Genomic DNA, 23,725 nt, shown 5'->3' on the forward strand with positions numbered 1-23,725 from the left:
ATTTTATTTTTTTATTCATGAGAGACCCAGAGAGAGGCAGAGACCCAGGCAGAGGGAGAAGCAGGCTCCGTCCAGGGAGCCCGATGCGGGACTCGATCCCGGGACCCTGGGGTCACGCCTTGGGCCAAAGGCAGACGCTCAACTGCTGAGCCCCAGGGGTCCCAATACATGTGTAATATTAAGCAACATTAGGTAAATATCTCACCATTTAGCTTCTAACCTTCCATCGTGGGGGTACCCTGCGTTTGTGTACCCCCTTGGAATTTTTACTGACTACTCTATAGCACACGCAGTTAAGTCATAGTGAGCGCCACTTAAATTTTGTCTTGGCACAAGGCATCTTCAGACATAAAGCCAACACAACTCATCTGAGATTTTTTTTTTATTATTAAATACCAAAAAGAAAAAAATTAAAGAAAACAATACAACAGGAGCACCTGGGTGGCTCAGTTGGTTGGGCGGCTGACTCTTGATTTCTACGCAGGTCATGATCTCAGGGTCATGAGATCGGGCTCCACTCTCAGTGGGGAGTCCGCTTGGGATTCTCTCCCTCCTACCCCTGACCTCCCCCCCCCCCCACATGCTCACTCTCTCTAGAAAATAAATACATTTTTTAAAAAGAAAATAATATTTTAAAGAAAAGAAAAAAGAATGTAATGGACATCTGTAACATTTTTTTGTCATATTTGCAATAGATTTCTTTTTATTTTTTTAAGATTTTATTTATTTATTCATGAGAGACACAGAGACAGAGGCAGAGACACAAGCAGAGGGAGAAGCAGGCTCCATGCAGGGAGCTCCATGTGGGACTCGATCCCGGGACTCCAGGATCACTGCCCTGGGCCAAAGGGAGGTGCTAAACCACTGAGCCACCCGAGCGTCCCCTATTTCTCTTTTTAAAAACAATTAAATAAAACATTACAGATACCATGAAAGCCCCACTCTGATCCTTCTCCATCCCTCCCTTTCTCCCCACAAGAGGTAACCAGCCTACCGCTGGGCAATAGGAATGCTTCCCATGTGTTTTTCATAGTCACGCTGCACATGTCTAAGTCTATAAACGGTCTATGCTATTGTTTTATGCTTCACTTTTTACATAAGGGATATCATACCTTACATATCATTTTGCAACTGGCTTTTTTCTCACCAGGATCTAAGTTTTGTGCATAGACCCCGGTTCATTTGTTACAATTGCTTCAGATTATTCCACCATATGAAAAATCATAGTTTATTCAGCCATTTCCCTACTGAGGGACAGCTTGTTCCACCTCCTTTTCTGTCCAAGCGTCACTCCAGGGGACATCCGTGCACTTGCCTCTGCACGCACATGTGCATGCATTCTTCTAGAGCAGCCCTGGATCACGGGTGCTGAGCTGTAGGACGTAAGCGTCTTTATATATATATATATATATATATATATAATTTATTTATTCACGAGGGACAGAGAGAGAGAGAGGAGAGGCAGAGACACAGGCAGAGGGAAAAGCAGGCTCCATGCAGGGAGCCCGATGTGGGACTCGATCCCAGGACCCCGGGGTCACGCCCTGGGCCAAGGCAGACACTCAACCGCTGAGCCCCCCGGGATCCCCGGGCTGAGCATCTTTACCGGCTGGGCCGTGGCCAGAGTCGCCGCCAGGTGACCTAGCACCTGACACTCTGCTCACGGTGTGACCGCCAATAACTGTCAGCTGCTCCCGCCGTCTCCCGTGTCCACCGTTAGCGCGGGAATTCACTGCTGTGCGTCAGTGGGTGTGAAGTACACTCTGTGGCTTTAGTTTGCCCCCCTGCTTCCTCCTGCACGTCCCTTGTGGAGCAGGCCCAGCTGGCAGCTGTGAGGCAGGAGGCCCCCCTGTCCCCCCCAAGGTGTGGGGATGCCGCAGCAGGTGCGGTGGGACCCGCAGCAGGTGGCGCAGCAGCAGCGCCCCAGGGCGCCCGCACCCCGATGGGGGGTTCAGGTCCCATTGCGCTGCCACCTGCTCTACAGTCTGAGGCAAATCACCTCTGTTCCCCCTCGCACCCCCCAAAAGAACGGCTGCCGTGGGCAGGACCCGTGTCACCTGGTTGCTGCACGACCCCACCGGGTTGACGCTGGGAAGCACTTGGACAGCGTCTACACCCCGAGTCCGCGCTCAGTAAAGGTCAGCGTCAAACCAGAGACGTCCTGTGCCTCTTGGCCAGGCCCCAAATCCATCGTGGGATCTGGCCCATTCTCTCGAAGACAGTTCCTCCCCCCACAGCCCCCCTGCCCGGGTCAGACCTGTCGTGGGTCACTTGGGGGCCACTGGGCAATGACAGTGCCACCCTGTTCTAATCCCTCTTGGGCCCAGCCCGAGACCACCTCTCTCCAGCGTCACTTGGAGCCCATTAGTCCATGCTTCGAGTTCTCGTGACTCTCGAGTAGAGTAACTCACCGCAGGCTACGACCCAGGACACCGTGGCCACCCAGCCACCCCCTGCCCCCGGGATACAACCTTCCAGCGGAGCTGTGGGTCCGCCGGTGCTGCCGCTCACCCCCTTTCTCCTGCATGGAACAGCCCCCCCGCCCCGGGCCCACTAACGAGGGACCGGGTGCCTGGGTGTCTAACCGGCCTCCACTAACCTCCTGGCCCCCAGCCTCCTGGCCAGGGGCCCGCGAGCAGCTGTTAGTCCCACCCCGTGTTTGGCAAGCTCTCCCCCTTATTACCCAACCTAAGAGGAAAACCCGTTTAACGATGCTCCTCGATTGATTCGGGCGGCGTTTCATGACCGTTGGGCGAAGCGGTCCTACCACAGGGCCTACCATAGTGTGTGAACCAGAACTCAAGACAGAAGTGACATTTTTCTTATGCCTGTTGTCCCAACACACGTTCTGTGTTGTCGTTGTTGACGACCTCAGACTCACGGGGAACTTCCTCGGGGGCTGACCACCTGCTCTTCACTCCCAAGCTAATTCCTTCAGGTTCTTACTCTGCACAAAGCTAATCTCATTACTCCTTCTGGGGTCACCTGAGAACAATGACCCAGCTTTGAGATTAGCCAAAGCAGGATGCAGGCGGCTCCACTACCGAAGGCCAGGCCTCCGCCTGCAGAGCTTAGCAGTGTCGGCCTCAGGAACCCAGCAGGAAAGCGAGGATAAAGTCGAAGAGAAACGACCCAGGCCAGAGCCAGAGCGTTGCCAGCAAGGCAGCCAAGGGGAGCGTGGGAAGTGCGCTTTACCCACCCACCCCCACACCCGGAACCACGAGGCGGGTAAGACACCAAAGCACAGTGGGCCCAGCCTCGTTCCCCCATCTCCTCCGTACCCCCCGTCTGCTCCTTGGAAGCACTGAAAAAGCTTTTTGGCAAAGTTAGCCTCAGTTTAAATGCACAGAAACACGTTTACACCAAAGTCTGCATCTCTTCATGTCCTTGAACCTGGGGTCCCCTTGGCCAGAGAGCACGGCCCACCCTCTCTCTGCCACTCCCCCCGCTACTCACCTGTCCCCCTCCAGCCTCTTCCTCCCACCTGCTCCACCTTTCCTTCCAGTTGGTATACGGTTGTTAGGTTCCGGCTACAACACAGCGACCTGGCAATCCTCCGCATTATCAAATACTCGCCACAGCACGTGTCGTCACACACAGCACGTGTCGCCACACCATGTGTGTCCACACAACGTTATCACGATGCTGTGTCCCCTGTGCCTCTCCATGGATGGAACCGGAGCTTCGTATCTCTGAGCCGCCCTCATCCACTTGACCCCTCTCCCACCCGCTTCCCTTCTGGGAACCACCAGTCCTCTGCATTTACGAGCCTGTTTCTGTTTTGTGTTTGTTCATTCATTTTGTTTTCTACATTCCACATATAAGCGAAACCATATTTTTGTCTTTCTCTGACTTAGTTCACTTATCATAATATACTCTAGTCCATCCATGTTGTTGCGAATGGCAAGATCTCATTTTCTATGGCTGAATAATATCCCCTATATCTGTGTGGGTGTGTGTGTGAGAGAGAGATATGTATATATCCCACATACATAATATCTCATGTCTCTCTCTCACATCTTCTTTATCCACGCATCTATCACTGGACACTTGAGTTCCTTCCATAACTCGGCTATTATAAACAATGTTGTGCTTAAAAATAGGGATGCATATATCCTTTTGAATTAGTATTTTTGTTTTCCCCAGGTAAATACCTAGAAGTGAAATTGCTGGATCATGTGGTACTTTTTAGTTTTCTGAGGAACCTCCATACTGCATTCTACTGTGGCTGTAGAATTCCCACAAACAGTGCACAAGGATTGACCCTTCTCCTCATCTTCCCCCACACTTGTTATTCCTTACCTTTTTTGATACTGACAGGTGGGAGGTCTCACCTCATTTTGGTTTTGATTTGCATTTCCCTGGTCATCGTTGATGATGAGCGTCTTTGCACATGTCTGGTGGCCATCTGGATATCTTCTTTGGAAAAATGTCTTTCCAGGTCCTCTACCCATTTTTTATTGTGATTGTTTCAGGGGTAGGGGGGTGTTGAATTGTATGAGTTTCAACCCTGGCCGTACATTAAAAGAACTTAAAAAAAAAAATGTCTGAGCTTCACCCCTGTAGAAGCTGCTTCATTTGGACTGGGGTCTAGACCTGGAATGTTTGGCTCGTTGGTTATAATCTCCCCAGGTGACTTCAGTGTGCATCCAAGCTTGAAAACAACAGCCTTACCTGAAACCTGGTTCTCCCCTGACCAACAAGTTTCCTTTGCCTCTTGCTGGAGAATACACATCCTCCCATGCCTGAAAACCATCAGCCAAGCCAAGCTAATCAAGCTCAGGCTCTTCGAGACCATAGTCTCCCATTCTCATGTAAGAACAAAGCAAAACCAAAAAAATCATATCTTTACTCACCCAGGCATCCCGACAGTATTTTTAATATATTTCTCATGGGGATTCCTGGGGGGCTCAGCAGTTGAGCGCCTGCCTTCGGCTCCAGGTGTGACCCCGGGGTCCTGGGATTGAATCTCACATTGGGCTCCCCACAGAGAGTCTGCTTCTCCCTCTGCCTGGGTCTCTGCCTCTCTCTCTGTGACTCTCAGGAAGGAAGAAATAAAATCTTTAAAAACATATGTTTGGTCCATCTCCTAAGGGCAATATTATTCGTCTCTAATATCTGTATGATCAGCGACCCAGAGCTTCCCTGACAATGTCATCCTATTGATGGTGGCCCTCAAAGTTGTGCATTTCCCAGATTCCTTACCTAGCGACATGGGATGTGCAGATGAAACTAAGGATATTGAGATGTGGAGAAGAGCCTGGATTATCCAGGTGGACCCAACGTAATCACAAGGGTCCCTATAAGTGGAGAGGGAGGCAGGACTCTGTGTCAGTGATACACCATGAGTTAACTTGATCATCTATTGCTGGCTTCCAAGGTAGAGGAGAAGCCAAGAAACACAGGTAGCCTCCAGGAGATGGAAGAGGTAAGGAAACAGATTTTCCCCTAGAGCCTTCAGAAGGAATCCAGCCCTGCTGACTCTCGATGTTAGCCCAGTGAAACCCACTCAGACTGATTCCACCACTAGAATTGTAAGGTCGTTTGTGTTGTTTGAAGCCATTCAATTTATGGTAATTTGTTACAGCTGCAGCAGAAAACTAACACAGTGGCGGTAAAAATGTTCCCAGAGTACACTCACACCTGCCAGGGCGTGTTTTTGGCTTCAAGTTAGTGTCACCTCTGCTACAGCTCCTGTGGAATAATCACTGAGAGTCTTGGTGATGACCTTGAGTCATGACTAGGCCTTCAGCCATAAAGGGAAGAATAAGCAATTGTAACACAGTATACGTACTTGCAGACCTACCAGGAGTGCGCGTGTTTTTTCATGGGAGACATACAATCCATGCCCCAGATGGACAATGTGATCAAGCACAAAACAAGAGCTGGGAAAAATTCATGAAATGGTTGTTAACTTTTTTTTTAAGATTTATTTATGATAAACATAGAGAGAGAGAGAGAGAAGCAGAGACACAGGAGGAGGGAGAAGCAGGCTCCATGCAGGGAGCCCGACGCGGGACTCGATCCTGGGACTCCAGGATCACGCCCTGGGCCAAAGGCAGGCGCTAAACCACTGAGCCACCCAGGGATCCCCAGTTGTTAACTTTCAATTCCAGCTACACTAGAGCAGGTCAGAGACCACAGACCTCAGGCCTCTGGCACATTGGTCCTCACTCCTTTCACTCTCCTGTGTCCCCTGCTAAGGACATCAGGTTTTGTTCTAAGGCAACGACCTTGAGGGGCAGGGCAGAGGAGAAGAGAGGACAGATGGAGGACTTCCCAGTGCTCATTCCCAGGGTAGATGGATGCAAAATAATCAGATTTGCTCCATTGTCCAAACTGATAATCCAACAGGCATCTCCTGAAGGTCATTATGCTAAACAGTGTCTGTCCCTTGTTCCAGACTGTCTGGAGGAGGAGGGAGGGGGAAGGAAGAGAAAAACCCACATATCAGCGGTGAGCTCATGCATATTTTAGAATGAATCATTAAATTTTAAAAGGGGAATTTGGGTTAACCCAAAAGTAGCCAGAAATTTTGTAGAATCAGTATTCCTCATTTTCCCAACTTCCTGACCATCAGTATCTTAGCATACAGCTTATTTTGTCTTGAAAGCCTTTTGCATTTAACTTCTGTAATGTATCATCACACCCTCCCTTCTCCCCCACGCAGTCTCAACCGATCGAGAGTCATAGGGATTAGAAAGACAAGGATCGAAATGTCGGTTTTATGACCGCTGAGCTTTTGGAGGAGAGCCCTATGTGTGGGGCAACAACAGGCTTTCTTTTAGAGCACCTCTGAGGTAAGCAAAATGACCTCCTCCGTTAAGGCCGGCTAGTGAGGGTGGCCCGACCCCAGGAGCAGAGCTGCCCACGGCCAAGGTCTCAACAAGAGTCCAGAAGGGGCTGCCACAGGCTTACCTACCTTCTCCCTACCTCAGCGACCCCAGGGAGGGTTGTCCCAGGAGCACAGGCCAAGAACACTACACTCCTCAGCTTGGGTACGTGAAGAACAGGGAGTGAACCTTCTCCACCTGATAGCTTCTGCTAAATGATCACAAATAAAACTATGCTGTAATTAAGCTAACGAAGTAATTATATCTGGAGAAATCCTGAAAGCAAAATTAGCAAGGGCTGACTGAAGATCCATCACCACAAAGCGTGCTTAGAAGCAGCAGCCTCCAACTCAGGATGACGCAGAGTTTGAGGCGTGTGGCTAGGAATAAATAAAGTCCGGACATTCACCAATGATGCCTGTGCTCTTTAGAAATCAGAACCTGTTCAAAGTTTTCCCTGTAATAGCATTTTTCCTACTCACCTTATTTCAGATCTACTTTCTGGAGTTACGGAAAAGGGGGAGTAATTACATGTAGCATTCCAGAAATGACACACAGCCCGGCCTATCTTATCTGTGAAGCCACCTGCAGGGAAGAATTTTTCCCCGTAGCATTCATAGCTGTGGCAGTTGTGCACTATTGAAATACCTGGGAGTTGGGATTTTTCTAGTTACTCCTGTTTATTTTTATTTTTATCCAGGGACAGAATTTGATTAAGAAGATAATGGAGTTAATTTTTTGTTTTTTTGTTTTTTTTCAGCATGAATATCAACACATGAGCAAGAGTGACCCCACATTTCTGGTTAATAGTGACAGATGAGCTATGGTATCACGTAAAAAGCAAACCATGTAATGAAATACGTGAAATTTTCAAGAATGGTATTAATATCGTCTTAAAAACTTAATGCACGTGACTCACATATATTAATTTAGACAGCAAAGTCGGACAGTTTTTGTTTTACTCTCCTTTTGTACATAGTTGCTTATATGGAGTTGGGGGTTCAGATTTATTTTAAATAGGATTCATTTCTAAATTAATTTGTAAAAGCCGATGAACTATATTTACTTGTATTATAAAATAATCACTTGCAAGTTTTTTAATGGCTTATTGCTCCTAAGCTTATAAAATGACTTCATGAAACTTTTAGAGACAGAGGTTCCCCCATAAAAGGCTCATGGTACATTTTCCTTTGTGTTCCCGCCACCAACTCGCCAATTTGATGAGATCTGTCCAATTCTGAAAATATCGTATGTTATGCTTACAAAAACTGCCAAGAGATAGAGTAGGAGAAATGAGCACTCTCTTCTGCCCTGAAGCCAACTCGATCCTTCTACAACACTCTATCCTCTTAGGAAAGCTTTAGGTTGGCCAAGAACCAGATTTTCCCTTGACAACAAATGAGTGCTGTTGCTAGGTGATTGTGACATAGGAACGGTAACCTCCAATCAAAGAGAAGCCCCAAAAGGCTGATTGTGGCATGCCAATATAAATATGAGAGCTCCCCGCCACCACTGTTAGGCCCTTCTCCTCTCCACTCGTAACTGCCAAGGGGAACAACATCTGCAATGGCCAGATCCATCACCAGAAAAACCAGAGGACGTCAAAGCCCAATCTCCAGAAAGAAATCACATTCCAGCACCAATTTTGGCCATAGAAATTATTCACTCTATGTAAACAGGGTCCTAAAGGAAGTGGTTCCCCAGAGGGGCATATCATCTCGCACCTTGGACATCATGAACACCCTGATCAATGACATCTTTGAGCTCATTTCTATGGAAGCCTGCAGCCTGATGTGCTTCAGAAATCGCTGTACCCTCACCCCGGAAGATCTAGAGAAGGCAGTGTACTTGGTGTTGCCCACGAAACTAGCTAAGTATGCGGTGGCTTTTGGAAGTGAAGCTGTCCAAAGATATGTCCACTCCTAAACTCCATATACCAGCTTAATTAAATCTTGGGGAAAGTAAATCGAACTTACTACCCAAATAATCACTCCACTCCAGAATTCATTCTTCCTTTTTTTATATCATAGCGGTATTTCCTGGTATAACCCCCCCTACCTGTCCCCGACCCTTGTCTCTAGAGAAGAATTATTCTCTTGTGATTTTACCTTGTAACGATTTGGCTAGTTAGGTTTTTCTGACACCTGCTCCCTGCCCAAGTTCTACCCAGAACGCTTGTTTTTCCTGGGAGTGTGTAAATCTCATATAAATTCAGTGCTTGTTGTATTGGTATCGTTAACCATGTACAGGATGGCTCAAGCTGGTTATTCCAATCCCCGGGTCACACTGACTTTGAGCTTATGGGTTTATGAAGACATTTTAATCAGGAGTATGCCGGCACTGAAGATTTTTTTCATCAACAAACTGTTTTCTAAAGCAAACTATATTCAACCAATTCAGTTCCTTAACGAATCTCTCTACAGTGTGTCAGTGATTTCCTTCGTTTTGTTTCTTAGTTCCTGATTTTCAACAAGTTCTGTCCATATCCATGTACATTTTATCTTTACATTTATTTTTTTAAGATTTTATTTATTTATTCATGAGAGAGAGAGAGGCAGAGACACAGGCAGAGAGAGAAGCAGGCTCCCTCTGGGGAGCCTGATGTCGGACTCGATCCTAGGACCCCAGGATCATGACCTGTGCCAAAGGCAGATGCTCAACCACTGAGCCACCCAGGGGCCCCTTATCTTTACATTTAAAACTGATCTTCACATTTGTTCACATCTTCACATTTGTTGCTCTCCACTTGTAGCATAATAAGACCAATACCCAGGACCCTACTACTCAATTGATAAACCTTTTTTATTTCCCACAAATGTCACTGTTTTGTCTACAAAATACTGGAGGTGTTTCCAAGTCCCGTTTCCCTATCCACTGTCTTAAGTCTCATTTCTTTCCCATTCCCTTGCTTCTCTGTGTATTTTTTTGCAAATATCTCTACATAGTAAGTTGAATTTTGCTTATTTTGTAACATGAGGGTATGCGATTGGTGCTCTTCTGTGCCTGCCTCTTTCTCTTAAAGTTGTTATACCTGTTGAGATATATACATTCTTTTCACTCCTAGGCTGTATAATATTCCTTAGTGCGAATATACCAGAGTTTGTTTATCCATCCTCTCTGGATGGACATGTTTTTGTTTGTTTTCAATTTTTCCTATTACAAACAATGAATTCCAACAACAGCTAAGACTAGCAGAGCATTTGCTATACTTATGCCCAGCATTTCACATAAATTAACTTGCTGAATCCCTACAACCTTGTGATAATTAAATAATTTTCCCCTCCTACAGATGAGGACAATGAGGCACAGAGAACTAAGCTCTCCGTCTGTGGTCACACACCTGTGTAAGTGGCAGAGCTGAGATCTGACCAGGTCCATAGCACCCGCCGGGGCACAGCTGTGAGCATTCTTCTATGTGTAGCTTCCAGTACAAACACACAAGAATTTCTCTAGATAAAATAGCACACCATGGAATTGCCAGGTCATTGATGTGCTCGTATTCAACTTTGTAGATATTACCAGACTGTCTTCCAAAGTGTTTGTACCAATTTACATTTGCAGTAAGTGAGAGCGATGTAGATTCTTTTGGTTACGAGGAACATATCACTTACAGTTCTTTGAGAAAAGAGGGTTCCTTGTACATAAATACTAGGATAGGAACCGAGATTATTCTAGGTGTCTCGCTCTTAGGACCCACTGTGTTTCTCCTCAGTTGCTCCCTTCTAAATGCTTCCTTCTCAGAGTTGCCAACAGGAATCCAATGCCAACATCGGATCCCACCTAAATGAGTGCCACAGTAAGATTTTACCACAGCAGAAAATGGTTTAAACATTTTTAAGTGAGTATTTCATACACATGCATTTATATGATCAGGCTCGAAATTAGCTTATTTGATTTGAGCCCACACAGAGGTTGCCAGCCGTGCCAAAGATTGGTTGACCGTGATTACATAGTTGCCCACAACTGCCCCCCTGCTGGGGGTTGGCCCCAGAAGGACCTCAAAGGTCTACTAAGGGTCAGGAAACTACAGCCACTGGGCCAAGTCTAGAAACAGCTCTTTTTTGTATGGCCCCACAAGCTAAGAAGGTTTTTAAATTTTTATGGGGATATTTGAAGAAAAAAGTAATTATTCAACAATGTGACCCCACAAAGCCTAAAATATTTATTGTCTGGCTCTTAACAGAAAAAGTCTCCGCCTGTGGTCTATACAGTGCTGCTGCTTTTGCAGAGATTGTGATGAGGCAGGTTTTCTAAGGCTTTTCTTGGGACACGCATGTTGGTATAAAAAGCTTACTGATGTGAAAAGTTCATCGTTGGCTCTGCAAATCCTTGCAATAAGGGCAGTACCTACAAATGGTGCTCAACAATAGGGGCAGTGGAATAACCATTCACAAAAACAGTCTTATTATAAATTGAGGTGTTAAAGACGGGTTAAGGGAAGTGGAATGTTCTTTACACGTTATTCTCTCTATTTCTGTATATGTTTTTGAGATATTTTAATAGCATTTCAAAATAGGGGGCACCTCAGTGGCTCACTGGTTGAGCGTCTGCCTTCGGCCCAGGGCGTGACCCCCGGGGTCCCAGGATCGAGTCCCAGGATCGGGCATGGAGCCTGCTCCTCCCTCTGCCTGGGTCTCTGCCTCTCTCTGTGTGTCTCTCATGAATAAATAACATCTTTAAAAAAAAAAAAAAAGAATTTCTTTCAAAATAGGATCAAGATTCTTGGCCAAAACCCTCTGGCAATGGATTCAAGTCTGATTCTATAAGCGCATGTATGTAAAACTACCCACATTTTCAAAGAATTTTAACCTTTCTTTTACCGTGGTCCAAGATAAATAACATAAACCCTGCTATTTTAGCCACTTTAAAGCGCCCAGGCACAGTAAGAGCATTCACCCTGTTACGTGACCAGCGCCACCAAGCATCTCTAGTACTTTTTCATCTTCCCAAACTTCACCCCACCCGCCCCCAGCCCCTTACAAGTACCATCTGCCCTCTCCAGGAATCTGCTGACTCCAGGGACTCGGTATAAGGGGAGCACACGGGCATTTGTCCTTTTGTGACCGGTGTCTCACTTGCACGTCTTCGAGGTTCATCCATTGTAACACACGTCAGAATTATCTTTATTTTAAGAGCGAATACTATTCCAGTGTGTGTGTTTATCAGATTCCGTTTATCCATTCATCCATTTAGGGTCACTTGGGTTGCTTCTACCTTTTAGCTACTGAAAATACCACCACTCTGAACAGGGGTGTACCAACATCTCTTGGAGTCCCTGCTTTCAGTTCTTTCAGGTATATACCCAGGTGGGAAATTGCTGGATCATGTGCTAATTCTATTTTTACTTTTTTGAGAAACCACCGTGTCATTTTCCCAGAGTCTCACAAGCAATGCACAAGAGCTCCAACGTCTCCACATCCTCACCAACACTTGCTAGTTTCGGTCTTCTGTTTTATATATTGTATATTCGAGTCATCCTAATGGAGAGAAAGTGGTTTTGATTTGCATTTCCCTAATGATGAATGATGTTGAGCATCTTTTCGCATGCTCACTGGCCATTTGTACTTTATCTTTTTCTTTTTTTAGGGTTTTATTTATTTGAGAGAGACACAGCACAAGCAGGGCAGAGGCTGAGGGAGAACAAGAAGCAGACTCCCCACTGAGCCAGGAGCCTGATGACATGGGGCTCGATCCCAGGCTCCAGGATCATGACCCGACCAAAAAGCAGACACTTAACCAACCAAGCTACTCAGTTGCCCTGTACTTTTCTTTAAATGAATGTCCTTTGCTCATTTTTAAATTGGCTTTTGTTATTGCTGAGTTGAAGGAGTTCTTTTTATATTCTATATTAATTTATTCCTCGATATAAGATTTATAAATAATTTTCTCCTCTTCCATGGGTTGTCTCTTCAGCCTGTTGATAGTATCCTTTGATACACAGAAGTTCTTAATTTTTATAAAATCCAATTTGTCTACTTTTTCATTTTGTGTCCTATGCCAATTAATATTTTTATTGCTCCTTTATGAGTAAATTATTTGCAACATTAATATATTTTTTTAATTTGGGAATCAATTCCCAAAGACAACATAGCTTCTAAAATTTGCAAATAGTCTCACACTAGCCAATGCATTATCAAAATATCTCAGTGCATAATTTTGACATCAGTAGGGCCATGTAACCATTTTTTCAGTCTTGGATCCTAGTTACCTGAGACAGTTAAATGACAGGAAGACAAAAAAATAGTACACACTGCTCGTAGTCGTCTCAAATGTATTTACTCCTTCTTCTCAGAAATAGGACCCCAATTTTTAGCTGAGCTCATGGCCACCCAGGTCAAAGGCTCTCTTCCAACCCTTCCCTTGACTGGTTGTTCCACATGGCCAAGGGCCGATGAATGGGAAGGTGTTTACACCTTCTGAAAAGTTTCCTTAAATACCAGCAAAGTGCTCTTTTCCTTTTTCCTCTTTCTTACTGACTGGACTGAGGATGTGAAAGCTGGGGCTGAAGCTGGAGCAGCCACCTTCACCCAGGAGTTGAAACCTGTACACCGAGGCTGATAGAGCAGCAAAGTCAAAGGGCTCTGGTCTCTGATGACTAAACTGCCATGCGACCCAGGACTGCCGACGTGTACGTGAGAGGGAAATAAATTTCTGACTTGTTTCAGCCAGTATTATTTTGAGTTTCTCTCATTCATAGTCAAACCTAATTCTAATGTAGCCTTACAGAAGATTACTGATGGCTAAACAATGTGGTTAGTCTCAAAAATGATTGCACACTTATTAAATAAAAACATAATAATCTATAAATAGAGGATGATGAACGTTCTGTGTATTTACCAGGAGATACTTTTGTGAAATGAAATCTCGTACTACTTAGCAGCCCTTTCTCAGAGATGCATAATGCTGGAGCTTAACTGTTGTTAGTCTACCGGACACACGACAGCTCTGGAGACACTACTTAAAATACAGAAATAGTAAGAGATTCAAAGAAGATAGGAGAGAGAACTTCCAACTAAGCCAATGTGACCAACATGCCAATTCTATGGTAATTGGAAGCTAGTGATACACAGTATCATAAACGAGGTCCTGCACCACTGAGAAAGAATAGGGCCGATTTCGTAATACAAATGATCCCAAGTTAAAAAAAAAAAATCTAACAAATTTAGATTCTCTTCCTAGATTATCCTTAGATACCCTTGTCCTTAGGTGAGATATCTGAACTTATTTCTGAGTTTAGAAACCTTGTTTTGGAATTGACTAATGTAACCTCACATAAACCTATGCTGTCACCAGGACCCGTTAAGGTCTTGGTGTGCACCCTGGAGCTTGTTCCTCTACGGACTAAGTATGTTGGGAGCTGCTGGAGAACAGAAAAGTATCCCATTAAGTGTGATACCTTGCACGTGGCGTTTATAGGTCACGGAAACGCTGCCTTCGTGATAGATGCTGAGCAAAGGCAAGGTCTTGAAACGCTTAGAACCGCGTGAAGAAACGGAAAGTGGAGTAAGCTGTTGAGAGCCGCGGAGAGCCTTGAATGCCGCTGCCAGCCGGGCACTGCCCGCGCGCTCCACCGGTGCCGGCGTGACCCCAAGGCCCGGGGCGGCCACACGAGGCACTGTTCCCGTTTCACAGTCGGGCAAACCGAGGCCTCCAAGAGCAGGGAAGCCGGCCGCAGCTGGCACAGCTGGTAACGGGTTGTGCAAAGGCCGGGAGGGCGCCCAGGCCGAGCCAGGGGTCCTGCAGGGGCGACGGCCCCCCGGGTCCGGGGAGGACGAGCAAAGGCGGCGGGGGCGGAGGCGTGGATGCTCCGGAGCGGCTCGAGCCCCGGGCGGGACCCCGAGGGCACCTTCTGCGGCAGAAGCACGTGCTGTCGTTTGGCTCCAGGAAGGTCGTCTCACGGCGGGGACAGGTGCGCGGGCTGGCCCGGCGACCACGGGGGACGCGCGGGCCCCACCACCCCCACCCGGGGCCGCGGGCTGGAGGAGCGGCGGCAGTGAGCGGGCGGCGCCGGGAGGCCGGTCCCCGCGCTGGGAGGGGCTCCCCGGGGCGGCGGCCCCACACCTGGCCAAGCCCGCGCGGACCGGCCGTGGCTGTGGGGCCGTGGCTGTGGCTGCGGCCGAGCGGCAGAGCGGGGCTGCCCCGGGACTGGCAGCGGTCCACCCCCCGCCGGGTGCGCGCGCATGTGACTCCGCCGGGGCGGGGGACTCCCGGCATGGGGGGGCGGGACCCCGGGGGGGCGGGGATCCCAGGGGGGCAGGGACCCCGGGGATGGGGGGGACCCTGGGGGGCGGGGATCCCGGGGATGGGGGGCGGGGACCCCCGGGGAGGCGGAGATCTCGGGGATGGGAGGGCAGGGATCGCCGGGATGGAGGGTCGGGAATCCCAAGGGGGCAGGGACCCCGGGGGGGGGCCTGGAATCCGGGGGATGGGGGCGGGACCCCGGGGGGGCGGGGACCCCGGGGGGGGCTGGGATCCTGGGGATGGGGGACTCCGGGGATGGGGGGACCCCGGGGGGGCGGGGACCCGGAGATGGGGGGCGGGGACCCCCGGGGAGGCGGAGATCTCGGGGATGGGAGGGCGGGGATCGCGGGGATGGAGGGTCGGGGATCCCAGGGGAGCAGGGACCCCGGGGGGTGCCTGGCATCCCAGGGGTGGGGAGGTGGGGACCCCGGGGGCGGGGAACCCTGGGCGGGGCGGTGGAAGACCACCTGAGCGCCAGTGACAGGGTCCGGGACCCAGAGGTGGGCCTGGGCCGCCCCTCCTTCCCCTGCCCTGCACCTGCAGGCCCGAGCCCAGGCCGCCAAGGACCCGAGCTCCCGGGCCGCTCTGGGGGCCCTGTGAAGCCAGGCCTCTTGGGACCACCGGGGATACTGCTGCGGGGAGCTTTGGGTGAATCCCAACTAAGATTTTATTTTATTTTTTTTAAGATTTTATTTATTCATAAGACACAGAGAGAGAGAGAGAAGAGAGATGCAGAAACCCAGGCAGGGAGAAGCCCGACGTGGAGCCCGACGTGGAGCCCGACGTGGGACTCGATCCCGGGTCTCCAGGACCCCGCCCTGGGCTGAAGGCGGCGCTAAACCGCCGAGCCCCCCGGGATCCCCCACAGCTAAGTCTTTAACTGAAGAGGACTTCGGGGTTGGCCCCACACCATCCGTCCCCCAACGAGCCGGGGCTCCTGCAGCCCGAGGGCGCGAGCATCACCTGCTGTCGGGTCCCGCTCCGCCTAGGCGCACGCAGGCCCCGCTCCAGGGACCGTTTCAGGACACGGTCGCCGAAGCACGTAGTCCTGGGCCCAGTCGGACGCATTTTCATCAGGGCGACGGTATAGTTAACAGCTTTCCAGAAAAATGAACAGGACCGTGTAACCCGCAGGCTGCCTACAGGAGGGCTTCCGGCTGGCCTACTCCCGGCCCTGCGCCCCGTCTAGCCCCTCCAGGGTACATGGGGGGCGCGCTGGGTCACCACACAGGACGACGGACAGCGTGTGGCTTTCAAGCCTGCCCCATTTAGGAAAAAAAAGCAATGCCACTTCTGTATTTCCTCTTGGATGACTCGTTCTGGGGAAACCAGCCACCGGGTCGTGAGGACATCAAAGCCACCCCACGGAAAGGTGCAAGAGATGAGGAACTCAGGTCTGCTGCCAGCAGCCAGCAGCCGCTTGCCAGCCGCCTTGGAAGTGACTCTTCCAGCTGCAGTCGGGCCTGCCGAGGGCCGCAAGCCGGGCCAACATCTTAACCAAAAACGTCCAAGAGACTCTGGGTTACAACCACTCAACTGAGCTGCTCTGAATTCCTGATGCTCAAAAAATGTTATGAAATAAAAATTAGTGGGGCACCCGGGTGGCTAGGCAGTTGGGGGCTGCCTGTGGCTCAGGCCATGACCTGGGGTCCTGGGACTGAGTCCTGCATCGCGGTCCCTGCAGGAGCCTGCTTCTCCCTCTGCCTGTGTCTCTGCCTCTCTCTGTGTGTCTCTCATGAATAAATAAATAAAAATGTCTAAAAACAATAAAAGTACTATTGCTTCAAGTTCAGGATAATTTGTTAAGTGGCAATATTTAATGAACTCATATACTTAGTTTATATCCACATGAACAAGACCACGGACCAATGTAATCCCCCCAAAACACAGAGATCGCCCCATAACAGGTTTTATCTTCTACTTCTAGTCAACGAAAGTGTATTTCTGGCACTTTTCAAATTCAATCATGTTTTTGTCCTCACTTAGAGATAATAATGTTCAGAAATATTAAAGCCTAAATCCAAAACAACCATGTAGGTAGCAAGCTAGGCTCCAGAGTCTGCTAAATTAATTTCAAAAAAGCAGGCAAAAAATTAGTCTAGACAGTCTCTATGGGTAAACAACATCATTACATTCAATTATCGGACCAGAGAGAGAAGGCAAAAAATAAAATTCTGACAGTAATTTGATTTTAGGAAAAGGGAACTATGATAAAATGCTATTGTTAAGGAAAAACCAAGTGGTATATTTTCCAAAGCAAAATGCCTAGGGCAGCATGAACACATTCAAAATCTGTTATTGAGGGCAGCCCGGGTGGCTCAGCGGTTTAGTGCCACCTCAGCCCAGGGCCAGATTCTGGAGACCCAGGATTGAGTCCCACATCGGGCTCTCTGCATGGAGCCTGCTTCTCCCTTGGCCTCTCTCTCTTTCTTTCTCTCCCTCTCTCTCATCTCTCATGAATAAATAAATAAAATCTTTTTTAAAAATCTTTAAAAGAAATCTTTTAAAAAACAATCTGTTATTGACATTCCAAGGAAAATGCTGGCCTCTGCATGAGGGGAGGGGCTTGAAGAGGTCTCAGACTAGGAGCAACATTGTGAATAAATTCAAGCCAAAAAAAAAAAAAATCAAGATGTTTCAGTTGGCACAAAAAATAATAATAAGCAGAACTAGAGACAACTACTCAAGTTTGGAAGGATCTCAAAGATGAGATTGTCGGTTGTCCTAGTGCATGGCTTTGCACCGTGGCTCATGCTTTACGTATCTGTCACTTGGCCTAAAAGCACAAGCTCCTAGAACATAGGGACTCGGCATCTGTCTCAAGTCACTACCTGTAGTTAGTGTGTTAGTCTGGGTTCCCTAGAAAAGATGATTCCGAAGCAAGACTTTCTTGGCAGGTGCAATCACAGGACAGCCAGAGTGAAAGTAAAGGCAGACAAGTCAGGAGGGTGGGAAGAAGACGTGCACTGATGCACTGACCACGCTGGAGACTGGTCTATAACAAGCAGCTGCTTGGCTGGTGTTGCCATTTGGCCCTGCGGGGCACGCCTGGACAGATGCAGTGGAAAACCATGACTCAGAACAGTCTATGGTCGGGGGGAAAAAATAGAGAAAGAATTTATCTGCAAGCTCCATCCTGACTTCTACTTTTCACTAATCAAAGTTCATTCCACGAAGAGCTTATTTCCGTGAACACCCAGGTTGCGGCCCCTTCAGCCACCAGTAGGGCAACAACCAATCTGGAAAGGTCAGAGCGACCAGAGGTCCTAGGCATTCCTCTCAGGTCAGAGAAGTGCAGGGACCCACAGAGAGTCCTTCCCCACAGCGGCTACAGGGAAGATCCACAGCCCTGAGGCATTGGGGGTCAGGTGAGCTGCACAAATGCATACGGGATAGCCAATGTTAGCCAATGGTAGTGGATAGAAGCTTCTTGAATGCACAGCAATCACAACCACAAGAATACTAATATTTATCATTTTCTGAGTACCAGCTACTGTCTCAGAGTCTTCATTTACATTATTTCCTATAATTCTCACTGCCTGCAAAGGCAGTGTTATTTTTTTCCCCATTTTACAGATAAGAAAACTTCGAGGCTCAGATATTAACTAATTTGGCCAAAATTACACAGCTAGCAAGTGCACCCTTCATTCTGGACCCAGATTTCTTTCCACTGACCCAAACTCCTTGTATTGCCAAAGTACATTAAAGCTGACAAAAACAAAAAAATAAAAACCTGACAAAACCATGTTTTTTTCACACACGCACTAGCTCTTTTCATCCTAATCATGACTTACTTTCTGGATAAGGAAATTGAGGCTCAAGACGTCAGGATACCTTTTCCAGGTTCACACAGCTATGAACTGTCAGCGCTAGGAGTTGAAGCTTAGCTGGATAGTTGGTTTTTGGTTTTGTTTTTCAATCTCTGCCTCTCCCCAGAAACTACCAAATGCTTGGTTGAAACCCCGACTGTCTGTGTTCCACTCAGTGTTTGTTGATCTATCATCATGGACACGCTACCTAAATATTTGTTTCCACAAAATCCTGTTAAATTAAAAAAAAAATCACTTAAAGCAATTGGCTTCACAAGTTCCTACTCTGAATTGATGAGAAACCTCCATGTTCATTGAGATAAGTGGGATTTTATGTGCGGCCCTCGTGAGGATTGGAGAGAAGAGGGCGATGAGAGTGGAGGAAATGATGGGACCCATCCAGAGACGCTGAACGTGGGGGGATGGCAGCCCGGATCCCCAGAGCGGCTGCCGGCTTAGCAGGAGACCTGGGCGACTGTGGGAGGAGGGGAGATAGAACTCGGATGCTGGAGATGAGCAGCAATGAAACCACGCCATCCAAGCACTTGAATGGACTGAGAGGCACACAGAGAAAGTTTTCGTGAAAAGTTTGTTACTTTCTTCGAATATTTATTAGAACTGGGCTTGGCCGCATCAAACAGATCCAAACAACACTGGAAATAAGATAAAAAGTTTGCATCTCTCACGCAGCGACTAGAAATTGGCCATTCGAGGCTGGTATGGAGTCTACACGGTGTTAGAGACCCGGTAACCTCCCCGGCAGCAGCTCGGTGACTCGAGGCTTCCGTGTGCACAGGCACCTTGTGGCCTGGGCTGGCTGCTGGGGTTCCAGCCTGACACTTCAGGCCACAGGAGGAAAGAGGGGGAAGAGAAGGGTCTCCTCCCCCCCCTTCTAATGACATTTTCCAGAAATAACTCCCCACTTCCTCTCATATATCACTGAGCACAGTGGACACCTCATTGCAAAGAAGGCTGTCCTTGTGCTGAGTATATTGTCCCCACCGAAATGCAGGTTAAAGGGGCGCCTGGGGCTCAGCGGTGGAGCATCTGCCTTCCGCTCAGGGCGTGACCCCGGGGTCCCGGGATCGAGTCCCCCATCCATCGGGTTCCCCGCAGGGAGCCTGCTTCTCCCTCTGCCTGGGTCTCTGCCTCTCTCTCTCTGTGTCCCTCATGAATAAATAAATTAAATCTTTAAAAATAAATAAATAAATAAATGCAGGGTCATGTTACTGAGGAGAGAGAAGGGATCTTGAGGTGTGCAACTAGCGGATTCTGCTACAAATGAGTTAAAGGATTAGCAATAATAATAATAGTAACAACAAAAATAATAAAACTCAGCCCACCTCCCGGCCTCCTCAGACACGTCCACGACAGGACACTCCAATGCCAAACGTAAACTGGCACCACGGTACCATTTTCTATTTACAAAACCTTTAAAGTGAAATCAATTTAGATCCGTCTGAAGCAAGCTTGGTGGGGATGGATTGATTATAAAGCCAAAAGTGAGAAAACTTGAGTTTTGCATTATTCTAAAATCACAGTTTTCCTCTAATCTGGCAGTTGGCTTTTGTTCTCGGGCTGTGGTGGCTGGCAGCCTGTGATAAGAAGCCTTTTATGGTCAATGTCATCTGTATGCGTGCGTTGTTGTGCTGCCGATTGCTCGAGTCGAACTTGCAGCCGCCTTCTTTTCTACTTAACTGTATTCATATTTCAAGCCAACACAGCTCACATTTCAGGGGAAAACTCTATCAGAAATGATATTCCACCCTTCTGCATTCAAAACACTGCGGAGAAGCTGAATGCTCACCTCTTTCTAAAATGGTATAGAAATAAGCCATTAACGGGAAGGAAATTGTGGGAAAAACAAGGCATCTGATGCGTTCCTGTGCAAAATTGAATGTTCTTTTAATTTCTAATAAATGATAATAGTAGCGAGCATTTATTGAGTGGTTACTATGTGTGGAGAGCAAAGGAGAGCATGTTGCTCTATTCATTCATAAACTGTAAGAAGAGCCTCAAGTCTGTCTTCTTAAATTTTTGCTCCACAGGCTCTGCTGTTCGTTCATCCTTCCATAAACATTTGCCAGACGTTTATTATGCACCTAGCACTACGCTGGAAGATAGAGACAGAGATTTTTAAAAAACAGAATTTTTTAATTAATCTAAGGACATCTGCTTTTTTTTTCTTTTTCCAAATGAACAAAAGGAGAAATAAAAGGAATACATTTCAATCCCTGCCCGCTTGGCTTTCCCGAACAGGCCTTCGGGTTCACATCCTGACTCTGAACGCCTAGCCGAGGGGCTCGCGGCAAATCTCCTGACTTCCCCAAGTTCCCGTTTCCCCATCTGAAAAATGGGACTAGCAGAGGACCCCACGAGACCAGCCGCAGCAGCCCTAACTCCCTGCTGGGCGCGGTAGGCACCCAGTAGGTGTCCGTGGTGATGGCTCCTTAGGGTCACGGCACCCAGGGTGCTAACGGAAGGCGCGAGGCTGAGCTCGGCCACCGGGCCACGAGGCCTAACGACAACACCCAAGGCGAGGGTCTAAGACGCACACCCCAGACATCATCCTAAATTCTCAGCCCTCAGGGGGCAGCCCTGTCTCTCATGCCCAAGTCGTCCTGACGCCCGCACCCCTAAAAGCACAAAGTCTCCTCTCTCCACAGGCCGCCCCCCAGGATCGCAGCCAAAACCCGAGGCCTGGAGCTGTTTCAGAGGCCCCTGGGCCCCGCCAGACGCCCCCTCTACACGATGGCTCCACTCTGTGCAGGCCGGTCCCCTGTCCCCCGGCTGTCTCTGCTCCCCTGGCCCCGCTCCCGGCCCCAAGCAGGCACAGAGCCTCCTCCGTCGAGGCTTCAGGGCTCACCCAGGAGACGCCGTCCCTTTGAACAAGGCTCTGCTGCAACAGTGGGGAGGACCCACAGGCCGGGGCTCTGGTCTTTCCCAGTGGGGGTAGCAGCCGCTGCACCCCGTGCACAGGACCTCTCAGCACCTCTATATTCCAGCATCCAAGCTCCGTCTCCCTTTTGGTGCCAGGGAAGATGGAAAGCCTCTCTCCCCTGAGGCTGAGGCCCTTCTGTCTCCCACCTCAGGGTGGCAGGTGCATGGGCATCCAATTTCTTCAGGGTGCGTGGCCGTCCACTCAGGGTCACAGCTGCACAGTCAGGTGAACCCACAAACATTGCCCCCAAATCGACATTATCCATCTTCGCTCCTAGACAGGAGATCAGCGGTTCGGTCCATCCGGTGCTGTCTCGAGGTGATCTGGGTCCACATCACAGAGGTGGCCTCGAGACGAAAGGAGGCCCAGGCCTGCATGAACTTGGTAGCTCCTTGCCTTGTACACACGCGGCTTGGACAGCACTACACCCAACTCTACCAACACATCCCTCCAGGCAAAAAGGACACTGTAAATCCAGATTTAGGAAAATCCGCTTTCATTAATTTGCTTTACATTATTAAACAGAACATAATAGGAGCACGTGGGTGGCTCAGTCGGTTGAGCTGTCTGCCTTGTTCTTTGGGCTCAAGTCATGATCTCAGGGTTCTGGGATCGGGCCCCACGTGGGCTCCAAGCTCAACGGGGAGTCTGCTTCTCCCTCTGCCTCTCCCGCCCCCCACCCTTGTGCTCTCTCTCACTCTGTCAAATGAATAAATAAAATCTAAAAAAAAAAAAAAAAAAAAAAAAAAAGAAAGAAAGAAAAAACACAAGAGGTTACTCTGAAGGTTTTTGCATTTGGGGTTATTATCCTACTTTCTGGGCTTCCCTAAGATAAATGGATCAGTGTTTGCCTTACAGATGCATTTACTAAAAAGAATTCATTCAAGTGGTCCATCCTCAAACAAATGGAAGTCTCACCCCAAAGACAAATGTTTACCTGTCAAATGTCTCATTTCCTCAGAGCTCTGCTCACAGACAGATTTTATGTTAGGTATATTTTGCTTTTCCATAAGTGTATGCTTCAGTCGTTTAGAACAGAGATAGCCCAGAGCACTTTACAAGCAATAAAGAACTTTCTTGTTAAAAGGCATTTTAGTATTCTATTACTAGGGAACACAATATTACTTCTTGGCCAGAAACTCTTTCAGGGACATTAGGCGTATAAGGTAAAGTCCCCATCTGGAAACCAAGGAGAACCACTTTTTAAATAGTCGAGAATCATTCAGCATTTGGACACGGACCCAAAACGATTTGTATTAATATTACTCAAGCGATCGTTTAAGAGTTAGTGACTTTTACATTCCTAGAATCATTAGCTGGAGTGTATTGTGCTAGGCAAAACAGTCAGAGAAAGACAAGTACCAAATGATTTCACTCCGACATAGAAACAAAACAGATGGACATTGGGGAATGGGGGAGAGAGAGAGAGAGAGAGAGAGAGAGGTAAATCATGAGACACTCTTAAACGATAGAGAACAAAAGGAGGGTTGATGGAGGGAGGTGGGCGGGGATGGGCTAGATGGGGGATGGGAATTGAGGAGAGCGCTTGTGATGAGCCCTGGGTGTTGTACACAAGTGATGAATCACTGAATTCTACCCCAGAAACCAATATTACACTATATGCTAACTAACTAGAATTTATTTTTTTAAGATTTTATTTATTTATTCATGAGACACACAGAGAGAGGCAGAAACACAAGCAGAGGGAGAAGCAGGCTCCCTGTGGGGAGCCCGATGAGGGACTCTATCCCAGGACCCCGGGGGTCACGACCTGAGCGGAAGGCAGATGTTCAACCACTGAGCCACCCAGCTGTCCCAATTAACTAGGATTTAAATAAAGACTTGAACTCAACCATCCAACCAACCAACCAACCAACACATCTCTCCTCTGCTTTACATGG

The 23,725-nt window shown here is 48.2% G+C and overlaps 1 protein-coding gene and 1 long non-coding RNA gene across 3 annotated transcripts; one reads left to right on the plus strand and one right to left on the minus strand.

Annotated features, from left to right (window-relative positions):
• Positions 1-2,554: 2,554 nt before the first annotated feature.
• Positions 2,555-8,279, minus strand: LOC118354124 (uncharacterized). Of its 2 annotated transcripts, XR_007407028.1 has the most exons (4): positions 8,097-8,279; positions 6,923-7,044; positions 5,807-5,885; positions 2,555-5,039 (listed from the first exon to the last, which is right to left on the minus strand). It is a non-coding gene; the product is annotated as an uncharacterized LOC118354124 (long non-coding RNA). The 2 variants fall into 2 exon arrangements; XR_004814124.2 differs by having other exon boundaries at positions 2,555-5,885.
• A 4-nt stretch (positions 8,280-8,283) lies between these two features.
• On the plus strand, positions 8,284-8,828 carry LOC112660311 (histone H2B subacrosomal variant-like). The gene has a single exon (XM_025447855.3). It carries the CDS (start codon positions 8,400-8,402, stop codon positions 8,757-8,759), a length of 360 nt encoding a protein of 119 aa, XP_025303640.1. The 5' UTR covers positions 8,284-8,399; the 3' UTR covers positions 8,760-8,828.
• The last annotated feature ends 14,897 nt before the right edge of the window (positions 8,829-23,725 follow it).

This window comes from Canis lupus, chromosome 2, assembly GCF_003254725.2.
Source record: "Canis lupus dingo isolate Sandy chromosome 2, ASM325472v2, whole genome shotgun sequence".
Classification (NCBI taxonomy): Eukaryota; Metazoa; Chordata; class Mammalia; order Carnivora; family Canidae; genus Canis; species Canis lupus.